The sequence below is a fragment of the Arvicanthis niloticus genome, chromosome 12 (assembly GCF_011762505.2).
Source record: "Arvicanthis niloticus isolate mArvNil1 chromosome 12, mArvNil1.pat.X, whole genome shotgun sequence".
In the NCBI taxonomy this organism is placed as follows: Eukaryota; Metazoa; Chordata; class Mammalia; order Rodentia; family Muridae; genus Arvicanthis; species Arvicanthis niloticus.
This window is the reverse complement of record NC_047669.1, coordinates 18,526,025-18,542,410: the sequence shown is the minus strand read 5'-3', so window position 1 is coordinate 18,542,410 and position 16,386 is coordinate 18,526,025. Positions and strand designations below refer to the sequence as shown.

At 49.5% G+C, this 16,386-nt stretch overlaps 1 protein-coding gene and 1 long non-coding RNA gene across 4 annotated transcripts; one reads left to right on the top strand and one right to left on the bottom strand.

Annotated features, from left to right (window-relative positions):
- Positions 1-656: 656 nt before the first annotated feature.
- Pigz (phosphatidylinositol glycan anchor biosynthesis class Z (Gwada blood group)) lies at positions 657-12,385 on the bottom strand. 3 transcript variants are annotated; one of them, XM_076942789.1, is made up of 3 exons: positions 12,289-12,385; positions 4,474-4,667; positions 657-2,485 (listed from the first exon to the last, which is right to left on the bottom strand). In XM_076942789.1, the coding sequence occupies exons 2-3, from the start codon at positions 4,589-4,591 to the stop codon at positions 927-929; spliced, it is 1,677 nt and encodes a 558-aa protein (XP_076798904.1). In that variant the 5' UTR covers positions 4,592-4,667; positions 12,289-12,385; the 3' UTR covers positions 657-926. The 3 variants fall into 3 exon arrangements, with proteins under 3 accessions (XP_076798904.1, XP_076798903.1, XP_076798902.1); XM_076942788.1 differs by lacking the exon at positions 12,289-12,385 and adding an exon at positions 10,899-11,973 and having other exon boundaries at positions 4,474-4,670; XM_076942787.1 differs by lacking the exon at positions 12,289-12,385 and adding an exon at positions 10,899-11,973.
- On the top strand, positions 11,092-16,171 carry LOC143444044 (uncharacterized). Its single transcript, XR_013113558.1, has 3 exons — positions 11,092-11,216; positions 15,050-15,127; positions 15,235-16,171. It is a non-coding gene; the product is annotated as an uncharacterized LOC143444044 (long non-coding RNA).
- Positions 16,172-16,386: the final 215 nt, after the last annotated feature.

The window sequence follows — 16,386 nt, the reverse complement described above, 5'->3', positions numbered from 1 at the left end:
AGCTGTTGGGAAGGTTTTGCACTTGGTTCCAGATTCTGACCAGTCTTTTCTCAGTTCCCACTGGGGCAGGCTACGAGGCCCTTCCAGCAGTGCTGAGAAGGTGTCTTGTTCTGGGAGAATGACTATCTTTTTCTTGGTTCTGGGGATCATGCCTACAGCCTTGAGCATGCTGAACAGACAGTCTGCACTGAGCTCTTCCCCAGTCTTGGAGAGAATGGCTGGAGAACACCACCATTTAAGATGAGGAGCAGAGGGGGATAGGGAGACGATGTCTGGAATGGCTTGTTTTGGTAATAGCCAAACACTGAGTCCACAGGCACCAAAGTGCCGTGAAATACACAACTACTGCTTCCTAGTTAAAGAGACATGTTTATCAAACTAGGGGACATGTGTTGTGGGCCCCAGCCATGACACTGATCTTTGGACCCTCTGATCTGTTGTAAGATTGGGTGGTAGGTTGGCTGAGTGGAAGGTGCTTTCTTACAATCACAGTTTGTGAGTCGAAGACTGGCTGAAGCTGGATGTGAGCCACCTGCTGTCTATTCACCACACTGTCTATCTAGAAAGCCAGCTTGAAGTCAAACGATCGTCATGGAAGCAAGAAGTGAGGCATTGTGGGAGGTTTGCAGGAGGCCACTCAGGAATGTCATCAGCAGTTGATTGTCTTTCATAACCAGGTGCTATTATATATTTGAAACATTACAGTGATCGGAAATAACGGCATAGAAACAGACAGGTGCCAGTGGTTATGCAAGATTACTTTGGGAACCTTGGCATTGAAACTGTGACTGGTCGGATCTTTGGTATCTGAGGGAAAGGAATGTGGGCTAGCCTAAAACAATCTTTGGCTGTGCCCAGAAGACACAGCAACGGGGATCCTGTTCCAGTGTCCCAGCCACGCTGCTGGGTAGAAGGTGGAGTGGTTTCTATGGCTGAATCTTGGGCTGCTTTGTCATAACAGGCTTCTCCAGTTCTATGATGTGAAGACTGAGATGCGTCCTCCAAGCCCCACTGAGCAGGGAGGACAGGGCCGGAGGGTCCTCCAGGGTCAAGTGGGGAAACAAGAGTGTCTCATTCTTGAGGGGAAAATGGCACTTCTCCAGAGCATGCCTATTGGTCCCAGGAGTTACCACAAAGAGTCGGCAGGGCCACGGCCCACCAACCAGTTGGCAGGCGGGTTGTCTGCTGAAGTTGTTCAGGGCTTGACACAGGACCCAGTCCTCAGCCCCACCCATGTCTACCACCTCCACAGATGACCCCAGGCCTGAGAGGTGTAAGAGGTGCCGGGGAGGCATGTAAGTGTGTGTGAAGATTAGCGTATAGTGGGTGTTCGTGCCTGAGAGAGCAGGTGCATGGACTACCTGCTCCAGGTACTTCAGGCCAGGTACCAGACCTCCCTGATGCAGGCAGCCAAAGATAAGAGAGCCCAGGACGTTGAAGAGGACCAGGGTACCCTTCCAGGGTATTGGTTGGGTTTGTGGACTGCACAGGAGGACTAGAGGGACTAGGAGGGGAATCAGGAATCTAGCCTCTTGGTGGCTAAAGGCGGATAGCAGGAGCAGGGGTGTGAAGTAGAGGAGTAGGAGATAAGACTTGGAGCTAGACAACAGACCCTGGGCGCTCGGCGCCCTCAAGAGGCCTGTTTGTGGAACTGCACAGAGGCAGGTGTGGAGTTGCTGCCAGGCAGCCCGCAGAGCGTGAGCATGCAATACCCCAAAGAGCAGGAAGCCATTGACTGCCAGGTGAGTGAGCCGTGCATGTGTGCCATGCCTTGCAAGGTTTTGGGGATCCAGGTTGTAGTACAAGAAGTTGACAGGCGTGAGAACGACGCCTGTGGATCTCGAGAGACTGGAGAAGTACCAGCTGTCCATGGCTACAAACAGTATTGCAGCAAGAGCAGCCCCTGGCAACAGCACCAGGGCCTCCTGGATCAGGGCCTTGATGCCACCAAGCTCCAAAGCTCTATGGATGGCCCAGAGAGAGAGGGGGGCCAGAGCAAAGGCTAAAAAGGTTGGCCGATTGAAGAAGCCAGCAGCCACGATGGCACCAAGAAGATAGCTGTGCCACCGTAGACCTGAGGTAGGCTTCTTTGATGTGGGACTCCTTGTCACATAAGGGGACACCAGCACCAGCAGCCAGGTGAAGAGCAGTCCCTCGATGGTGTTGGAAAAGGTTCTTGTATAGAAAACCAGGGTAACATAGGAACCAGACAGCAGGCACAAGGCATTCCAACGATCTGCCCCCCAAAACGGGGCCAGATAGTATATAGCCCAGTCCAGGGCAAAGGAGAGGGTAGTGAGAAGGAGTCGGGGCCCCACCAGCAGCATGTAGCCACTCACCAGACCAGGCCAGAGCCCCAGCTCTTCCCAGAGCCTGAGCAACCAGAAGGTAGAGCCAGAGGTCAGCAGTGGGAAGACCACAGTGCGGCAGGAGCTGCTGGGGTAAAATTCCCAGGGCCGTGAAGCCTGCACACCCAGGATGTCCTCTGCAGAGAGAGAGGCAGGGGTGAGCCAGTTCCAAGCTTAGGTTTGTGTCTGGTTAGCGTTCTGTGTTAGCACCAGGATTGCAAGGCCCCCTAGTGGACACTTCCCGCACAATCCCTGCCATCGCACCGCTTGGGGGGTGTTACTGCTTTGATTGAGCTACTTTATGTGAGAGAGTCTCAGGTGGCCTGTCCTCTCTCCCCAGCTCTTTAACCGCAGAGAGCTTCCACCTGGATGCAGAGGAGACAGGCAAAGACACAAAACAGGAAAAGGATTTTATGTGTTTCAGCTGGTTTAAGGATGAAAAGTCTAACAGCAAGGAAAGAACAAACACGGTTCCCTTAAATGAATTCAATTCTGCCGACAAGAATGAGCTTGGAAGCCAGGTATGATGGCTCATGCCTGGAATCCCAGGGCTCGAGAGGCAGAGGTTGGAGGATCAAGAGTTTAAGGTTATATCGTGAATTTGTGACTAGCCTACACTAGCCTAGTTGTGAGAGAGACTTATCTCAAAATAAATACAGGAGACTGAATTTTTTTAACTGACAGTTCAAATCTACCTGTTGAACCCTGTGGCCGTTAGGTGGAGGTCTCCCATGCGTACTTCCTGTCCTCAGGCTGAGTGTGTTGGTAGACACTTGTAACATTGGGGGTGGGGGGTTGCTAAGTCAGGAGGACTGCTAAAAGTTTGAGGTCAGCCTGGGCTACACAGTGAGTTTGAGGCCAGCCTTAGCTGTAGAGAGAGGTACTGTCTCAAAAGAGTAAGAAAAACAAAACAAGTCAAGTGTCTTTGAATCTTTCTCCTTTAGTCTGTTAGCTCAGCACATTGCCAGAATATAAAGATTTTTATCTCCCAGCTGTTTCTGTGTCTAGATGTGATCATGTGATACCTTCTGGCCAGTGGGATAGAGGTGTATAATGGGGCCAGGTGTGTGTGTGTGGGGGGGGGGTGTGTGTGTGGGGGGGTGTGTGTACGCGCGCGTGCGCTCTATAACCCTCAGTACTCAGGAGGCTTACTAAGAGGATTGTCATGAGTTTAAGAGCAAGCCCAGACTGCAGTGGGAGACCTGTCTCAAAAAAAAAAAAAAAAAAAAAAAAAAAAAAAAAAAAAAAAAAAAAGCCTGCCACACTGCACACAAAGTTCTGGGTTCACGCCGGGTGGTGGTGGCGCACGCCTTTAATCCCAGCACTTGGGAGGCAGAGGCAGGCGGATTTCTGAGTTCGAGGCCAGCCTGGTCTACAGAGTGAGTTCCAGGACAGCCAGGGCTACACAGAGACCCTGTCTCGAAAAAACAAAAAAACAAAAAAACAAAACAAAACAAAAGTTCTGGGTTCACTCCTCAACATAAACCAAGCATGGTAGTACCTGCCAGTGACCACAGCACTCCAGAAGTTGGAGCCATACATAGAATCGGGGGTTTGTGGCGATAGCCAATTCAATGCCAGCCTGGGCTGCATGAAAACTTGTCTCAAAAAAGGGGGCAAGCCTTCATGGTGGTTGTACCTCATCACATCAGGCTTAATCGCAGGACTCAGGAAGCAGAGGTAGGAGGATCTCACTGAGTTTGAGTCTAGCCTGGTCTACATAATGACCTTCAGGACAGCCCAGGTTTCAGAGAGACCCTGTCTTAAAACACAGAAAAAGAAGAAAAAGAAAGAATAAAAGTGTATGTGTGTGACTAATAAACATAGTCTTAAGGGATAAGACCCTTCTTCCTGAGCTTTACGATTCCTTTACAGACTTCCGTTATGTCAGTCACATCTTGAATGAAACCATCGTTCTGCTGGCCCAAGCAGGAAACATGGAAAGGGCTGGTATTTCATTAACGGCATCCAGAAGGAGAGGAAACTGAATTCTCCACTTCAAGTTCTAATCCCAGAGAGGCTGCAACTTTGCCTATTCATGCGTCCACACGTGCATTTCCCTCCCCACCCAATATGGACTGCTGCTACCAATCTCTTTAACAGCGTGAGGGGGTTGGGGCTTTACCTGCCATGACCTCCGGTGACTGAAAGAATTCATCTGGGTGTATGTAGCCAGTCTGGGGAAGGAGACACCATAAGACTCGAAGCAGGCTGAGGCTACCCCAAATCACCCTGGCCGTCATCGTCACATCACGTTGTCAGACACAGGACTGAAAAGTCTGTCACAGTTCTCACAGGTGTCAGTCTGGAGATCAACATCTGCTGGGAGTGACATTTAGTAGTTATTATAACATAGACCATACTACACACTATCTGAAGACGCTCAACATAAAAATGGTATTGATAAGATGTGATTAGTACACGGATTGGTACACGTCTGGGACACCAGCATCTGAGAGGTCGATAGGTTGATGCAGAAAGATTTCAAGTTCCAGGCCAGCCTAGGATACTAAATAAAAAATAAAAGGAGAAGGTAGAGGAGGAGGGGGAAGAAGGGGGAGGAGGAGGAAGAAGAGAAGAAGACGTGATTATGGCTGTGTACCTAGTAATCTCAGCACCCAGGTAAACAGATCAGGAGAAAGTACAGTTAAAATGAATGTTAGGGGTGGGTAGAACCAAGGTTGGATTGCCAGCACCCACATGGTGGCTCACAACCACTTATAACCCCAGTTTCAGAGGGACCAACAACCTCTCTGACTTCCTGTGGCACCAGGCATGCACATGATGCACATGCAGGCAAAACATTCATACACTAAAATAATAAAATACCTACGTAGAAAAAAAGAAAGATGGAGCTAGAACGGCAAGGCTGGTAAACTGAGGAAGAGAAATAAGAGGCTGGTATGAGACAGGCCAGTTAGGAAGAATAGGGCTCTACCCAGCAGGATCTTGGGGGATCCCAGAAAGTGCCACCCCGAGGAAGAGCCCCACCTCCAGGAGCAGGCAGAAACATCACTATCCTTTCCCTAGCAGATGCTCAGCTGCAGAAAGTGTGGCTCAGATTAAAGGTGTGTATCACCACACCTGGATTTGGAACTTGCTCCGTTCTAGGCTGGTGTTGAACTCAGAGATCTGTTTGCCTCAGTTTCCTGAGATTAAAGGCATATTTTACCTTGCCCGGGCCTAAGCTTTCATGGCCACTATGCCTCAAGATCTGGATCAAAAGCATATGTCATCATCCCATGTCAAGATCCCAGTAAGAAGCCTGTGTCCTCCAGTCTCAACATCTGGATCTCAGGTGTGTCCTCCATTTCTGGATTGTAATTCATTCCAAATGGAGTCAAGTTGACATCAGAAATAGCTATCATACCAAGTATGGTGATACAGCTTGTGTTTTCAGCTGTCCTAGAATTCATTCTGTAGACCAGGCTGGCCTCAAACCCACAGAGATCCACCTGCCTCTGCCTCCTAAATGCTGGGATTAAGGGCATGTGCCACCATGATGGGCATGCCACAGGCTTGTAATCCCAGCATATGGGAGGTGGAGGCCAGAGCATGACTGCAGTGGGTGGTTACACAGATCTACACTGTGTGGATGCATGGCTGTGGACCCCAGGCCAGCCAGGGATGCATAGTGATACTGTCTCAAAAAAGGCCAAAAGCCAGTATAACAGAGGAAAGTCCCAGCAAAGATGGCTCACTCACAACCATCTTCTATCTTCTACGCACCCACATCTTCCCCTATGTCAATATTCCAATGCCTGGTTCCCATCCTTTTACCATCAGCGTTCACACACTCACACTAGATGCCCCCTCAGATGTTCACATCAGATAGATACCCTTCAAAACTGGGGATTCAGTTTGATGAGTGTCTTAGTTATGGTTTTATTGTTATGAAGAGACACCATGACCACAGCAACTCTTAGAAAGAAAAACATTTAATTGAGGCTGCCTTATAGTTCAGAGGTTTAGTCCATTATCATCATGGTGGGAAACATGGTAGCATGCAGGCAGGAGAAGGAGCTGAAAGTCCTGGCTTGCCTTGAACTCATGGTCCTCCTGCCTCCAGAGCACTGGCTTACAGTCACTATGGCCTTTAAACCTAGTCAACCAAGAAAACCAGTTCCCCAAAGGTCCCATTCAGAAAACTCACCCTTAAGCTTCTGTCCCTCTGCAGAGCCTGGTGGCACATAACTGTCATCCTAAGTACTTGGAAGGCTGAGGCAGGAGGAAAGTAAAATTTGAGTCCAGCCAGGTCTACACAATAATTTCTGGGTTATCATGGGCAACTTATGACCTCCCTGTCTCCAACCAAATGTTTTTTGAGGGTTTGCAATGTAGCTTCATGAGAGGACAATTCTCTAGCAGGCACAGACCCTGGGTTTAACCCTAGAACCACAAAGTTCTATTCTTCTAGATCTACTGTCCCCACATCTGTCCTGTGATAGAGAATTGTAACAGTAGAGAATGCATGTTCAGACTTATTGTGACAGACCTCATTAATAGGGACGGGCTACATACGGATCTGTGGAGCAGCCCGTTGGGAAGGGGGTGCTGCATGCACTTCCTTAGCAGAACTAAAACTGCAGTTCCCAGAGAGAGTTGATTCCTCCTTCATATTTTCCCCTGAGACAGGGTTTAGCCCTGGCTGGCCTGGAACCCTCTCTGTAGCCCAGGCTGGCCTTGAACTCAGAGATCTTCCTGACTCTGCCTCCCAAGTGCTGGGATTAAAGGCCTGTGTTACCATGCTCAGCTAGACAGTCTCCTTTTAAACACAGCTTTATTGGAATGTAGTTAATAATCCATACAGTTCATCCATGAATATGTTAGAATAAAATATTCACATAGGTGTAACCACTGTTTTTAGCTTTAAGTTTATGTATATTGATATTTTGCCTGCACGTGTGTCTGTCTCGGAACTGGATTTACAGATGTTGTCAGTTGACATGAGGTGATGGGAATTACACCCAATGCTCTTAACTACTGAGCTACCTCTCTGTAACCAAACCACAGGTTTTAAAAAAAATTATGTATTTAGTGTTATTTTATGTGCATTGGTGTTTTGCCTACACAGTTGTCTGTGTGAGGATGTTGAATCCCCTGGAACTGGAGTTACAGATGATGAGGAGCTGTCATGTGGGTGCTGGGAATTGAACCCGGATCTTAACCACTGAGCAATCTCTCCACCCCCACCCCCAGTCTTAAATGATCTCTTTTATGTTCGTTTTAGGAGATGGCGTTTCATTATATTGTCCAGGCTGGGCTCTTGTGAGTCCTGTTTCATCTGTCTAACTAGCTGGGACTACAGATGCATGCCTCCATGCCATGCTCAGTATTTCATTCATTCTCACAGTTTTTAGCCCTGTTATTATCCTCTGTGCCCCTTTAAAAACATCCATACGTGTTTTTAAAAACACGTATGAATGTTTTGCTTTCATGTGTTATCTGTGCACCTTGTGCATGCAGTGCCCATGGAGGCCAGAAGAGGGCGCAGGATCTACCAGAACTGGAGTGATGGACAGTTGTGAGTCACCATGTGAGTGCTGGGTACACTATACTTTCGTAGTTATCTGGTCACAGATATTTCTTTACCTTGCTGGGCTAATATTCCCCAACTAGAAATCCCACACTAGGATCCACTGGGATCCAACTTAGAGCCATCAGGGTCTTCTGCAAGAGCAGCAAATACAACAAGAGCTCTCAACCACTGAGCCATCTCTCCAGCTTTGACATTCCTGTCTTATAGAGAAGCCACGGGCTTTTAGCCTTAGTTAACAGAACTGTTAAGGTGGTAAAATAAGGGCATAGACCACATCTGGTTGACTCCAGAGGCGCCTGTATTCAGTCCGCCAGCTCTCTGTACCACCCTTGGGCACAGCCAGCTAACTGATACCTCCTCTTCCCCTAAACGAGCCTACTCTGGCTCTCCCCCTTCCCATCCCTCACTACGCCATACCAACTTTGCTTTAGTCATTCCTCGAAAATGGTTCCTATTCTTCATTCCACCATCGCTGAATCATCTGAATCTAGCAATGGCCTCATGCTTGTAGCCCGGCATCCCTCAGCCCTGGAGATGACTCTGCAGGATTCTGGGTGGCTGAAACCCTAGGATTGGTTGCCTGTAGCTGACCTCAGCCTTGCCACGGCACACAGTCATGTGTAAGGAGAAAGATATTGAAATGAGCCAAGGCAGACTGTGGCGACCTCTTTGCCCTCACCTCTCTGCTCCCTTCTTTCTCCCTGGTTGTGTCCTCTTCTCCACTGTAGCTAGAGACCAGGTCCAGGTACTCAGAGGTTGGGCACAGCCCAGAGCCAAAAAACAATCGGTATTTGTTACACCGATAGCATGGAGGTTAAAGGAAGCTGTGGTAACTTGGGGTTCAAGTCCCTCCTCTGTCACTTGCTGGGAGTGATACAGCATTCAGTCTCAAAACCCCCATTTATATTTCAGCTGTAAGTGAGCTTCCTGATGACCAGTGGCTCTTACAATCTGTCAATGACAGGTTACAGAAGTGGTCTTAAAGGTCTCCAGCAGACATCCAAAGGGGAGGAGCCAATGCAGGGGGCGTGGCAAATCACCCAACCGGAGTTAGACTCCTGGTTCACGCAACTGAACACACAACTGCTCGGGTCCAAATCCGCAGTCCCCCGGCTGAGAGTCTCTCAGACTGGGACATGTCCCAGCAGGGAGGACATGTTGGGTTAAAGGGACCGCTCCCAGGATGTAGAGATGAGACTATGGGGCGGGGGAGTGAACGTGATAACCAAGAAGATGGGCGCGGGGCAGGCAGCAGGAAGAGACCAAGTCAGTGGCAGGGGTACAGCAAGCAGGAACCAAAATGTGTGGCACAGGGGTTGGGAGAGGCTGGGGAAGAGGTCACATCTGTGGGACGGGAGAAGAGAGGAAGCAAGAGACTGCCAGCTGAGTCAGAGGCCTGGGTCTGCTTCCTGGTGACTCTGATGACTATGATGTGCAGCGCCATACCCGCTCAGGGGGCTGCAATCCTGTGTGGCTCAGCCCAAGAAAAGTCCCTACCTTCAAACTGAAGCGTCTTCCTGACAGAGCTGCTGGGTCCTGGCCAATGGGATGAGTGGAGATCCGTAGGCTCCCTCCTCCTGGACCTAGCGTCTGGAGGAATTGTTAACGCTGCCCTGCCGGAGGACTCCAGCACGACCATCCTGTGCTCCTGTCCCATCAAGGCCAGGAATCTCTCCGTTTCCAGGATCCATATCGGGCATAGAATGAGAACAACTCTCCCAAATCCCTGCTCCTTTTGTCTGGCATTTCATTCACCCTCGCCTTAAGCCCGAGACTACACTGAGCTGTGCAGGGTCTCTACCTTTAAAGCGCTGCAAGATTGGGGTCAGCTCCCTCCTTTATTGGTTGCCAGAAGGGAAATGTTTGTTCTTTGATTAACACGGAAATACAACATCCAGCGTTAAACACACCAGGAGAGTGGAAGAGAGCGATGGGTCCCCATTGGCCAGAGCATACCATTTAACTCTTCACACCCTCACAGTTCCAGGCCATAAAATGGAAACTCAACTTTGTACCGGGAAGACTCAAGGCCCTGGCCGTCTTGACAGTGCTTCTCAGTAGTTTGGGGTAAAGGTGTCTGGGAGATGAGTGACATTTGAGGATATGGTGAAGCTCTCCTCTTTACAGAAAGCAGCAACTGTTCCTGTCAGGATAATGTATGTTGCAAAGACCTACACGACCACCAAAAAGGAAGCTTTGCTCTGGCCCACAGGGTCCCCATTCTCTTGCCATGCCCTCATGGGACCTCTGTGTCTCATACTTCCAGCAGGAAAGTCAGACTTGGTTTGACTGCCCGGCGGTGGTGGTGCACACCTTTAATCCTAGCACTTGGGAGGCAGAGGCAAGCGGATTTCTAAGTTCGAGGCCAGCCTGGTCTACAGAGTGAGTTCCAGGATAGCCAGGACTACACAGAGAAACCCTGCCTCGAAAGAAAGAAAGAAAGAAAGAAAGAAAGAAAGAAAGAAAGAAAGAAAGAAAGAAAGACAGACCAAAACAAACAAACAAACAAACAAACAAAAAACAAAACAAAAAAACCCCAAAACAAAAAACCAGACTTGGTTTGACTTCCCTAGCTAAAATTAGGGGATCTCCCGGTGTACATAGAAGTCGGTTTCCACACGGTTTCCACACTTTGCAGCATTTGAAAATTTATGGGACCTTGCTGCTGTGTTATAGACAGGGACACCGAGCCCCAGTGTGTCTGTGGAACCACCCCAGGCAAAGTCTGGTACCAGGAGAGGACACAAACCTAGGCTTTTCTGTTTGGGCCCAAAGCCAGTGCTCTAAATTGGAAAGTACCCTGAGCCTCTCTTCCCTGGAAAATGTCATCACAAGTCCCCGTCTCCCCCAAGACCCTTGCCGGTCGCTGCTTTTACAGTCTGCAGAGCAGTTTGGGGACAGCTGCGGGTGAGAGCCTTAGCTCTCCTGCGGGTCCATGGGCTGCGAGCAAAGATAAAGGTGGACACCATTGCCTGCCTCATTGCGCCCTCATCCCGTCCCCAGCCACTCACCCGAGCTGTGCTGCACCTGCCGCGCTGGCTACCGGGGTCGCCTGGAGCGAAAGCCTGCATCCGAGGCCCTAAAGCCCTGCGCCTGCCGGACAGAGGGCTGCAGGGCGGGGTGGGGCGATGGCCTTCCCTCTCCACAGCCGGCTCTGGACTTCAACCAGGGAATTAGGCCAAGGGATCAGGCAGAACTAGCTACCCGGAGAGGAGAAGGATGGGGACAAGTGTGAGTGCCCCCGCCCCCAGTCCCGCAGTCTGCAGTGGTCGCTGTGGGGACTCCTGAGGGACCCAGGCGGACTGTGACTAATTCTACTTTGCCTTTCTGTGAGTGCATTGTCAGCAGCCCCTCCTTGTAAACCCATGCGCGATAAGCTTCCTTTTTTAGTACTAGCACAGTTAACGCCAAAGCGTTTCTCGCCTTTCGTTTTGCTTGTTTTGAAACAGGGGCTAGGTGGCCTCGAACTCGCCTTTCTCCGGCTCAGCTTCCCGAGAGCTGGATAAAAGGCGTGTGCCACCAGCTTTTGGTCACACATCTTTTGTCGTTCGAAACAATCACCCTGGACTGGGGGGTGAACTCCGTGGCACAGAGTTAGCCTAGCATGTATGAGGCCCTGCGCTCTTCTTTAGCCCCTAACAATAGCAAACGCCACTCAAACCAAACCAAACCAAACTGACAGCCGCTGAGGTTCCAGAGTCAGGGGCGGCCACCGCCTAAGGGCGGCCACGCCCTGCTTTCCATGCACAGCGGGGGTGGGGATGTGGCCCTTCTGCAGCTGGTTCGGTTCTTCGGGGATGCTGAGCCCTCCAGGCAGCTGTCAGGGGCAGCGCCTTTTATGCTGACACAGGTCCTGTCTGTTCCTTTGTGCATGATGCAGGCGGGGACAGGCGATTTGCTTCACAGCCGGCTGGAGAGAGAGAGAGCCAGCCAAGGGTCGCCGCAGTCCTGGCACCGCCTGCGTGGCAGGGCGGGGGGCTTCCGGGGCGACTAGCACCGATGCCCTATGCGAGGAGGGCGGTGCGCCGAGCAGAGGGAGCCGGGCGGCGCGGTGCCCACCACGCAGGGACGCGTCACAGCCCCCCTCCGCAGATCTATGCACCACTCCAGAGCCTGTTGTTTCCCGGGTCCCTCGAATCCCCGCCTACAGCTGGAGAGACGTGCGGCCTGAGGGCTGTGACGCTGCCCCCTGGCGGCACGAGGTCTAAGCCCGACTCTAAACTGGCAGGGAGGAGGCCCGCTCGCCTCTTCTAAATCCTGATTTTGGAAGGTTCTGGATCAGAGTCGCCTACTTGTGCTCCCTTCATGCTCTACAACAGTGTTCACATTAAACAAATAAACAAACAAACAAAACCAGCAAAGAAACGAAAGAACGATTGTAGTGAAGTATAATTTACATACAATAAATGCCAGAAATTCTTCATATTCTCTGAGTCCTGAGGCTTTTGACAAATAAAAGGCGGGGCGAGCTACTGCTCCAGCTCAAAATCCACATTTTCATCCCTCCACAAGTTCTCTCCCGTCCTCTTTGCAGCCTTTCGACCTCTGCCCGATATCGACTGTTCTGATATCTATTACTGTTGTCTGTGGTTCCCAGAATGTTGTCTAAATAGAAGCAGTCAGCCAGTGTTCTCTTGTGCTTGGCTCTTTTCACATGCCTTTAAAATCCACCCCAGTAGCTGAATACAACAGATGCATTGTCTGCTCTTCTGTGTTGAGCTCTGTCATAGGACAGAGACTAGCTACATACCTAGCCTTAGCCTGACAGAGGTCCAGGAACTTTGGCCAGGATATTTACAATACCCCCACCCCCACAGGACAGTGGAGGGCAGCCAGCTGCCTAGGTATATGTATGACCTGTGACCATTTGTCCCCTTCACAGGAAGTTTGAACATACTGACAAGTGCTCTTCTCTGGTTAGGGTCTGAATTATTCCTAGAAAGACAGCTCTCTCTAGAAGAAACCTGATGCTCCCCCTTAAAAATAAAACAAAAACAAAAACAAAAGGTCTGGTGTGGTAGGTGTGTGAGCTGCAGAGCAGATAGCTCAATGGAACACATTGAATATGGTTGGTGTATTATAGATCCCAGGGAGGACTGAGGTGATCCAGGGCAGGTAGGACACATGGACAGGTAGGCCAAGCCCTTCACCAGAGCCAAGAAGAATCCCTAGGCGACGTCTAATCGATTTGTTTAGTTAAACAAAGCAGGCTTGAGTGCAATGGCTAAGAAGCAGGAACAGTGCAGGGTTGGATGTCTGGACCACTGTATTAAGTTGCTGGAGAGGCAGAGGGCTGGAAACCCACAGATGACTAAGCCTTGCTCTGGAAGAAGTCAGCGCTGAACTCAAAATGGATCCAGGGCAACATGCAATCTTTAACCCTTGCTGGACTGTGTCTCCATTCTTTCTCCTTTGTCAGTGGGGTTTTCCTCTGCATGGAGACACCACACACTCTTATCCATTTAAACACTTCGGGCTGGCATCCAGGCACCCTCTCAGAGCCCCAAGGTGGGATATTTGGATTGTTTTCAGCTGGGAATACTATGAATAAAAATGACTTTCATGTGCATATAAAAGCCGCTGTGTGCACATCTGTTTTCATTTCTTTTGGAAAAGTACCTAGAAGTGTGTGGGCTGGCTTGAGAGAGGGTGTGGTTTGCTTCAGGAGCTGAGGGATGAATAAGGACACACACAGTTCTGCAGTGACTCTGTCACTGACCTATTACCTACTCCACTTCTGCCCCTTTAACTTTTCTTTTGAGACAGGGTATCACCAAGTTGTCCAGGCTGAATGTAAACTCTGTAGCTCAGGCTAGCCTCAACCGAGTTAGTATCCTGCAGCCTCTCGTGCACTCCCTGTGATCCTAATTACAGCCTTGGCCCAATAGACCAGAGCAGGCTAGACCTTTGCTACCTCTGTAGGAGGCTGTCAATTTTTTTTGCAAATGTTTTGCAGAGCAGTTTTGCTCTTCCCATCAAAGTCCGTGGTAATCTATAGCTTGGCTTGAGTCTCCCTCTGTATCTCTCTCTCTCCCTCCCTCCCTCCTTCCCCTCTCCCTCCACCTAAGTATAGGGTTACTGGCATTCAACTCCCAGCTCACTCCCCCATCTCTCCTGTGTAAAAAGTCTCAGTGCTTGAGACAGGACCTGGGAACTCATGCATGCTAGACAAACAACCCAGCACTGAGACACATTCCCAGGCTCCCATTTTGCATCTTCTCAACAGTAACTCTCAAAAAACCAGATTCTAGGTGTGACAGCATCTAATTTGTTAAAAATCTCCCAAGCTGGGTATAGTGGTACTCACCTGCAGTACTTTGTGAGGTGGAAGCAGAGATGGGGGTTAATACACACTTGAGAGTGGCCTGGGGACTACTACATGGGGATACCCCTTTGCAAAACACCCAAGATAATTTGTTTTTCATTTCTGGGTCGTAGTGGGTTTGGTGTTGGGATTGAACACAGGACTCTGAGCCTGCTAGGCAAGTACTCTACCCTTATCCCTTAAAATGAACGTGTACATATGTGGGGTGGTCGGGGGTGTTTGTGTGTGTGTGCACACACTTGTGTGTTCATGTATGTACTGTGTATACTCATGTATGTACGCTCATGAGTGTGTGTGTGTGTGTAGTGATAAAACATTTCCAATTACAGACAAAAACTTAGGAAAATTTAAAGTAAATTTATCACTCTGGATTTCTGATAGATTCAACTTCTCCATATACTCGGATCTCAGGTCTCATTTATTTATGTGGATATGCAGTTTGCCAGTTTAAAGACCTTCTTTTACTGTTTGACTGACATCGAAAACCTTGTCAGGCTCCCTCGCTGTTAGCCCAGGCATGGCCTCTGGACACCTATTACTTGTGCCAGAGGCCGGGAGGCCTGTTGGCATCTTAGTACAATGACTTATGCTCTTGTAGGTTAACTTGTGTGGGTGTGGGGTGTGTCTTGCTATGAAGTGTATATTTTATCCGGGGCAATGAAGGGCTGGTGAAATGCTTTCATCAACAGGACAATGGCTTGGCCAGGTTTTCCTTTCAGGCAAAGGCTGGAGACTAGAAGGAGGCGTGCTGACTAGTAAGGGGCCAAGCATGTTTCTCGCTTAATCTCACTGAATCTTTTCATCTGGGCTAAGTGGTATTTTTTTTTTTTGAGACAGGGTCTGGCTATGTGGCTCAGGCCGGCTCTGCAGCTTGCTAGCCTATCTGCTTCAGACTCACAAGTGCTGAGATTACAGGTGAGTGCCACCGTGCATGCCCTCAGATGTCATTAAGAGATGATTGGGAGGGGGAGGTGTAATAGTCCCTTTTTTCCTTTTATTTTCTTTTTGGTTTCTTGCAACAGGGTCTCACTCTGCAGTAGTCTCGGAGGCCGTGAATTTGTGACAATCTGCTCTGCCCCTGAGGTTGCAGGCTTGTATCCCCAAACCCAGCTTCAGCCATTTCCTTACAGACTCACTGGCATCTGTGGTTTACGGGCTCACACCCATAATCCCAGAAGTTGGAGACAGGAAGACTGCTACAAGTTCAAGGCCAGCCTGGGATATACAGTGAGTTCCAGGCAGTGTGTGAACCTGATGTTGCTATTGAGTTCTATTCTCTTACTAATGGCTCTATAACTCACTAATCTTGTGGGATTAAATACTTTACACAGGGGATTAAATTTCACCATGAGCCAGATGCATACCAGTAATCCCAGCATTTGGGAGCTGAAGGCAGGAGAATCAGGAAGCATTCAATGTTATCAGCTGCATGAGACCCTGTCAAAAAGAAAGGGGTAAAGGCAGGCAGGGCCAGCAAGATGGCTCAACAGGTGACGGTGACCTGAGTTCAATCTACATGGTGGAAAAAGAGACCTGACTCATGCAGGTTGTCCTCTGCCCTCTGCTTGTGCCCTGTGTCAAATGCTTCACCCCCAAATACACATGCAGCTAGGTTTGTTTGGGAAGAGACAACACCAGTTGAGAACATATCCCCACTAGATTGGCCGTATGCTAGCCTGTGGGACATTTTAATTCCTGATTGATGTGGGACAACCCAGACCATTTGTAGGTGGTAGCACTCCTGGGCTGGTGGTCCTGGGCTCTATAAGAAAGCAGGCTGAGCAAGCCATGAGGAGCAAGCCAGTAAGCAGCACCCCTCCATGGCCTCTGCATTAGCTCCTGCCTCCAGGCTCCTGCCCTGTTGAGTTTCTGTCCTGACTTCCTCCAGTGATGGACTGTGCTGTACCACTCACTATAAGCGGAATTAAATGCTTTCCTCTCCAAGTTGATTTTGGTCAATGGTCTTTTATCACAGCAATAGTCAATACTTACCCTAACTAGGACAATAAAGAAATGTGAAAAAATGCATTTTTAAAAATTAGAGAGAGAAGCCGGGCAGTGGTAGCGCACGCCTTTAATCCCAGCACTTGGGAGGCAGAGGCAGGAGGATTTCTGAGTTCGAGGCCAGCCTGGTCTACAGAGTGAGTTCAGGACAGCCAGAGCTACACAGAGAA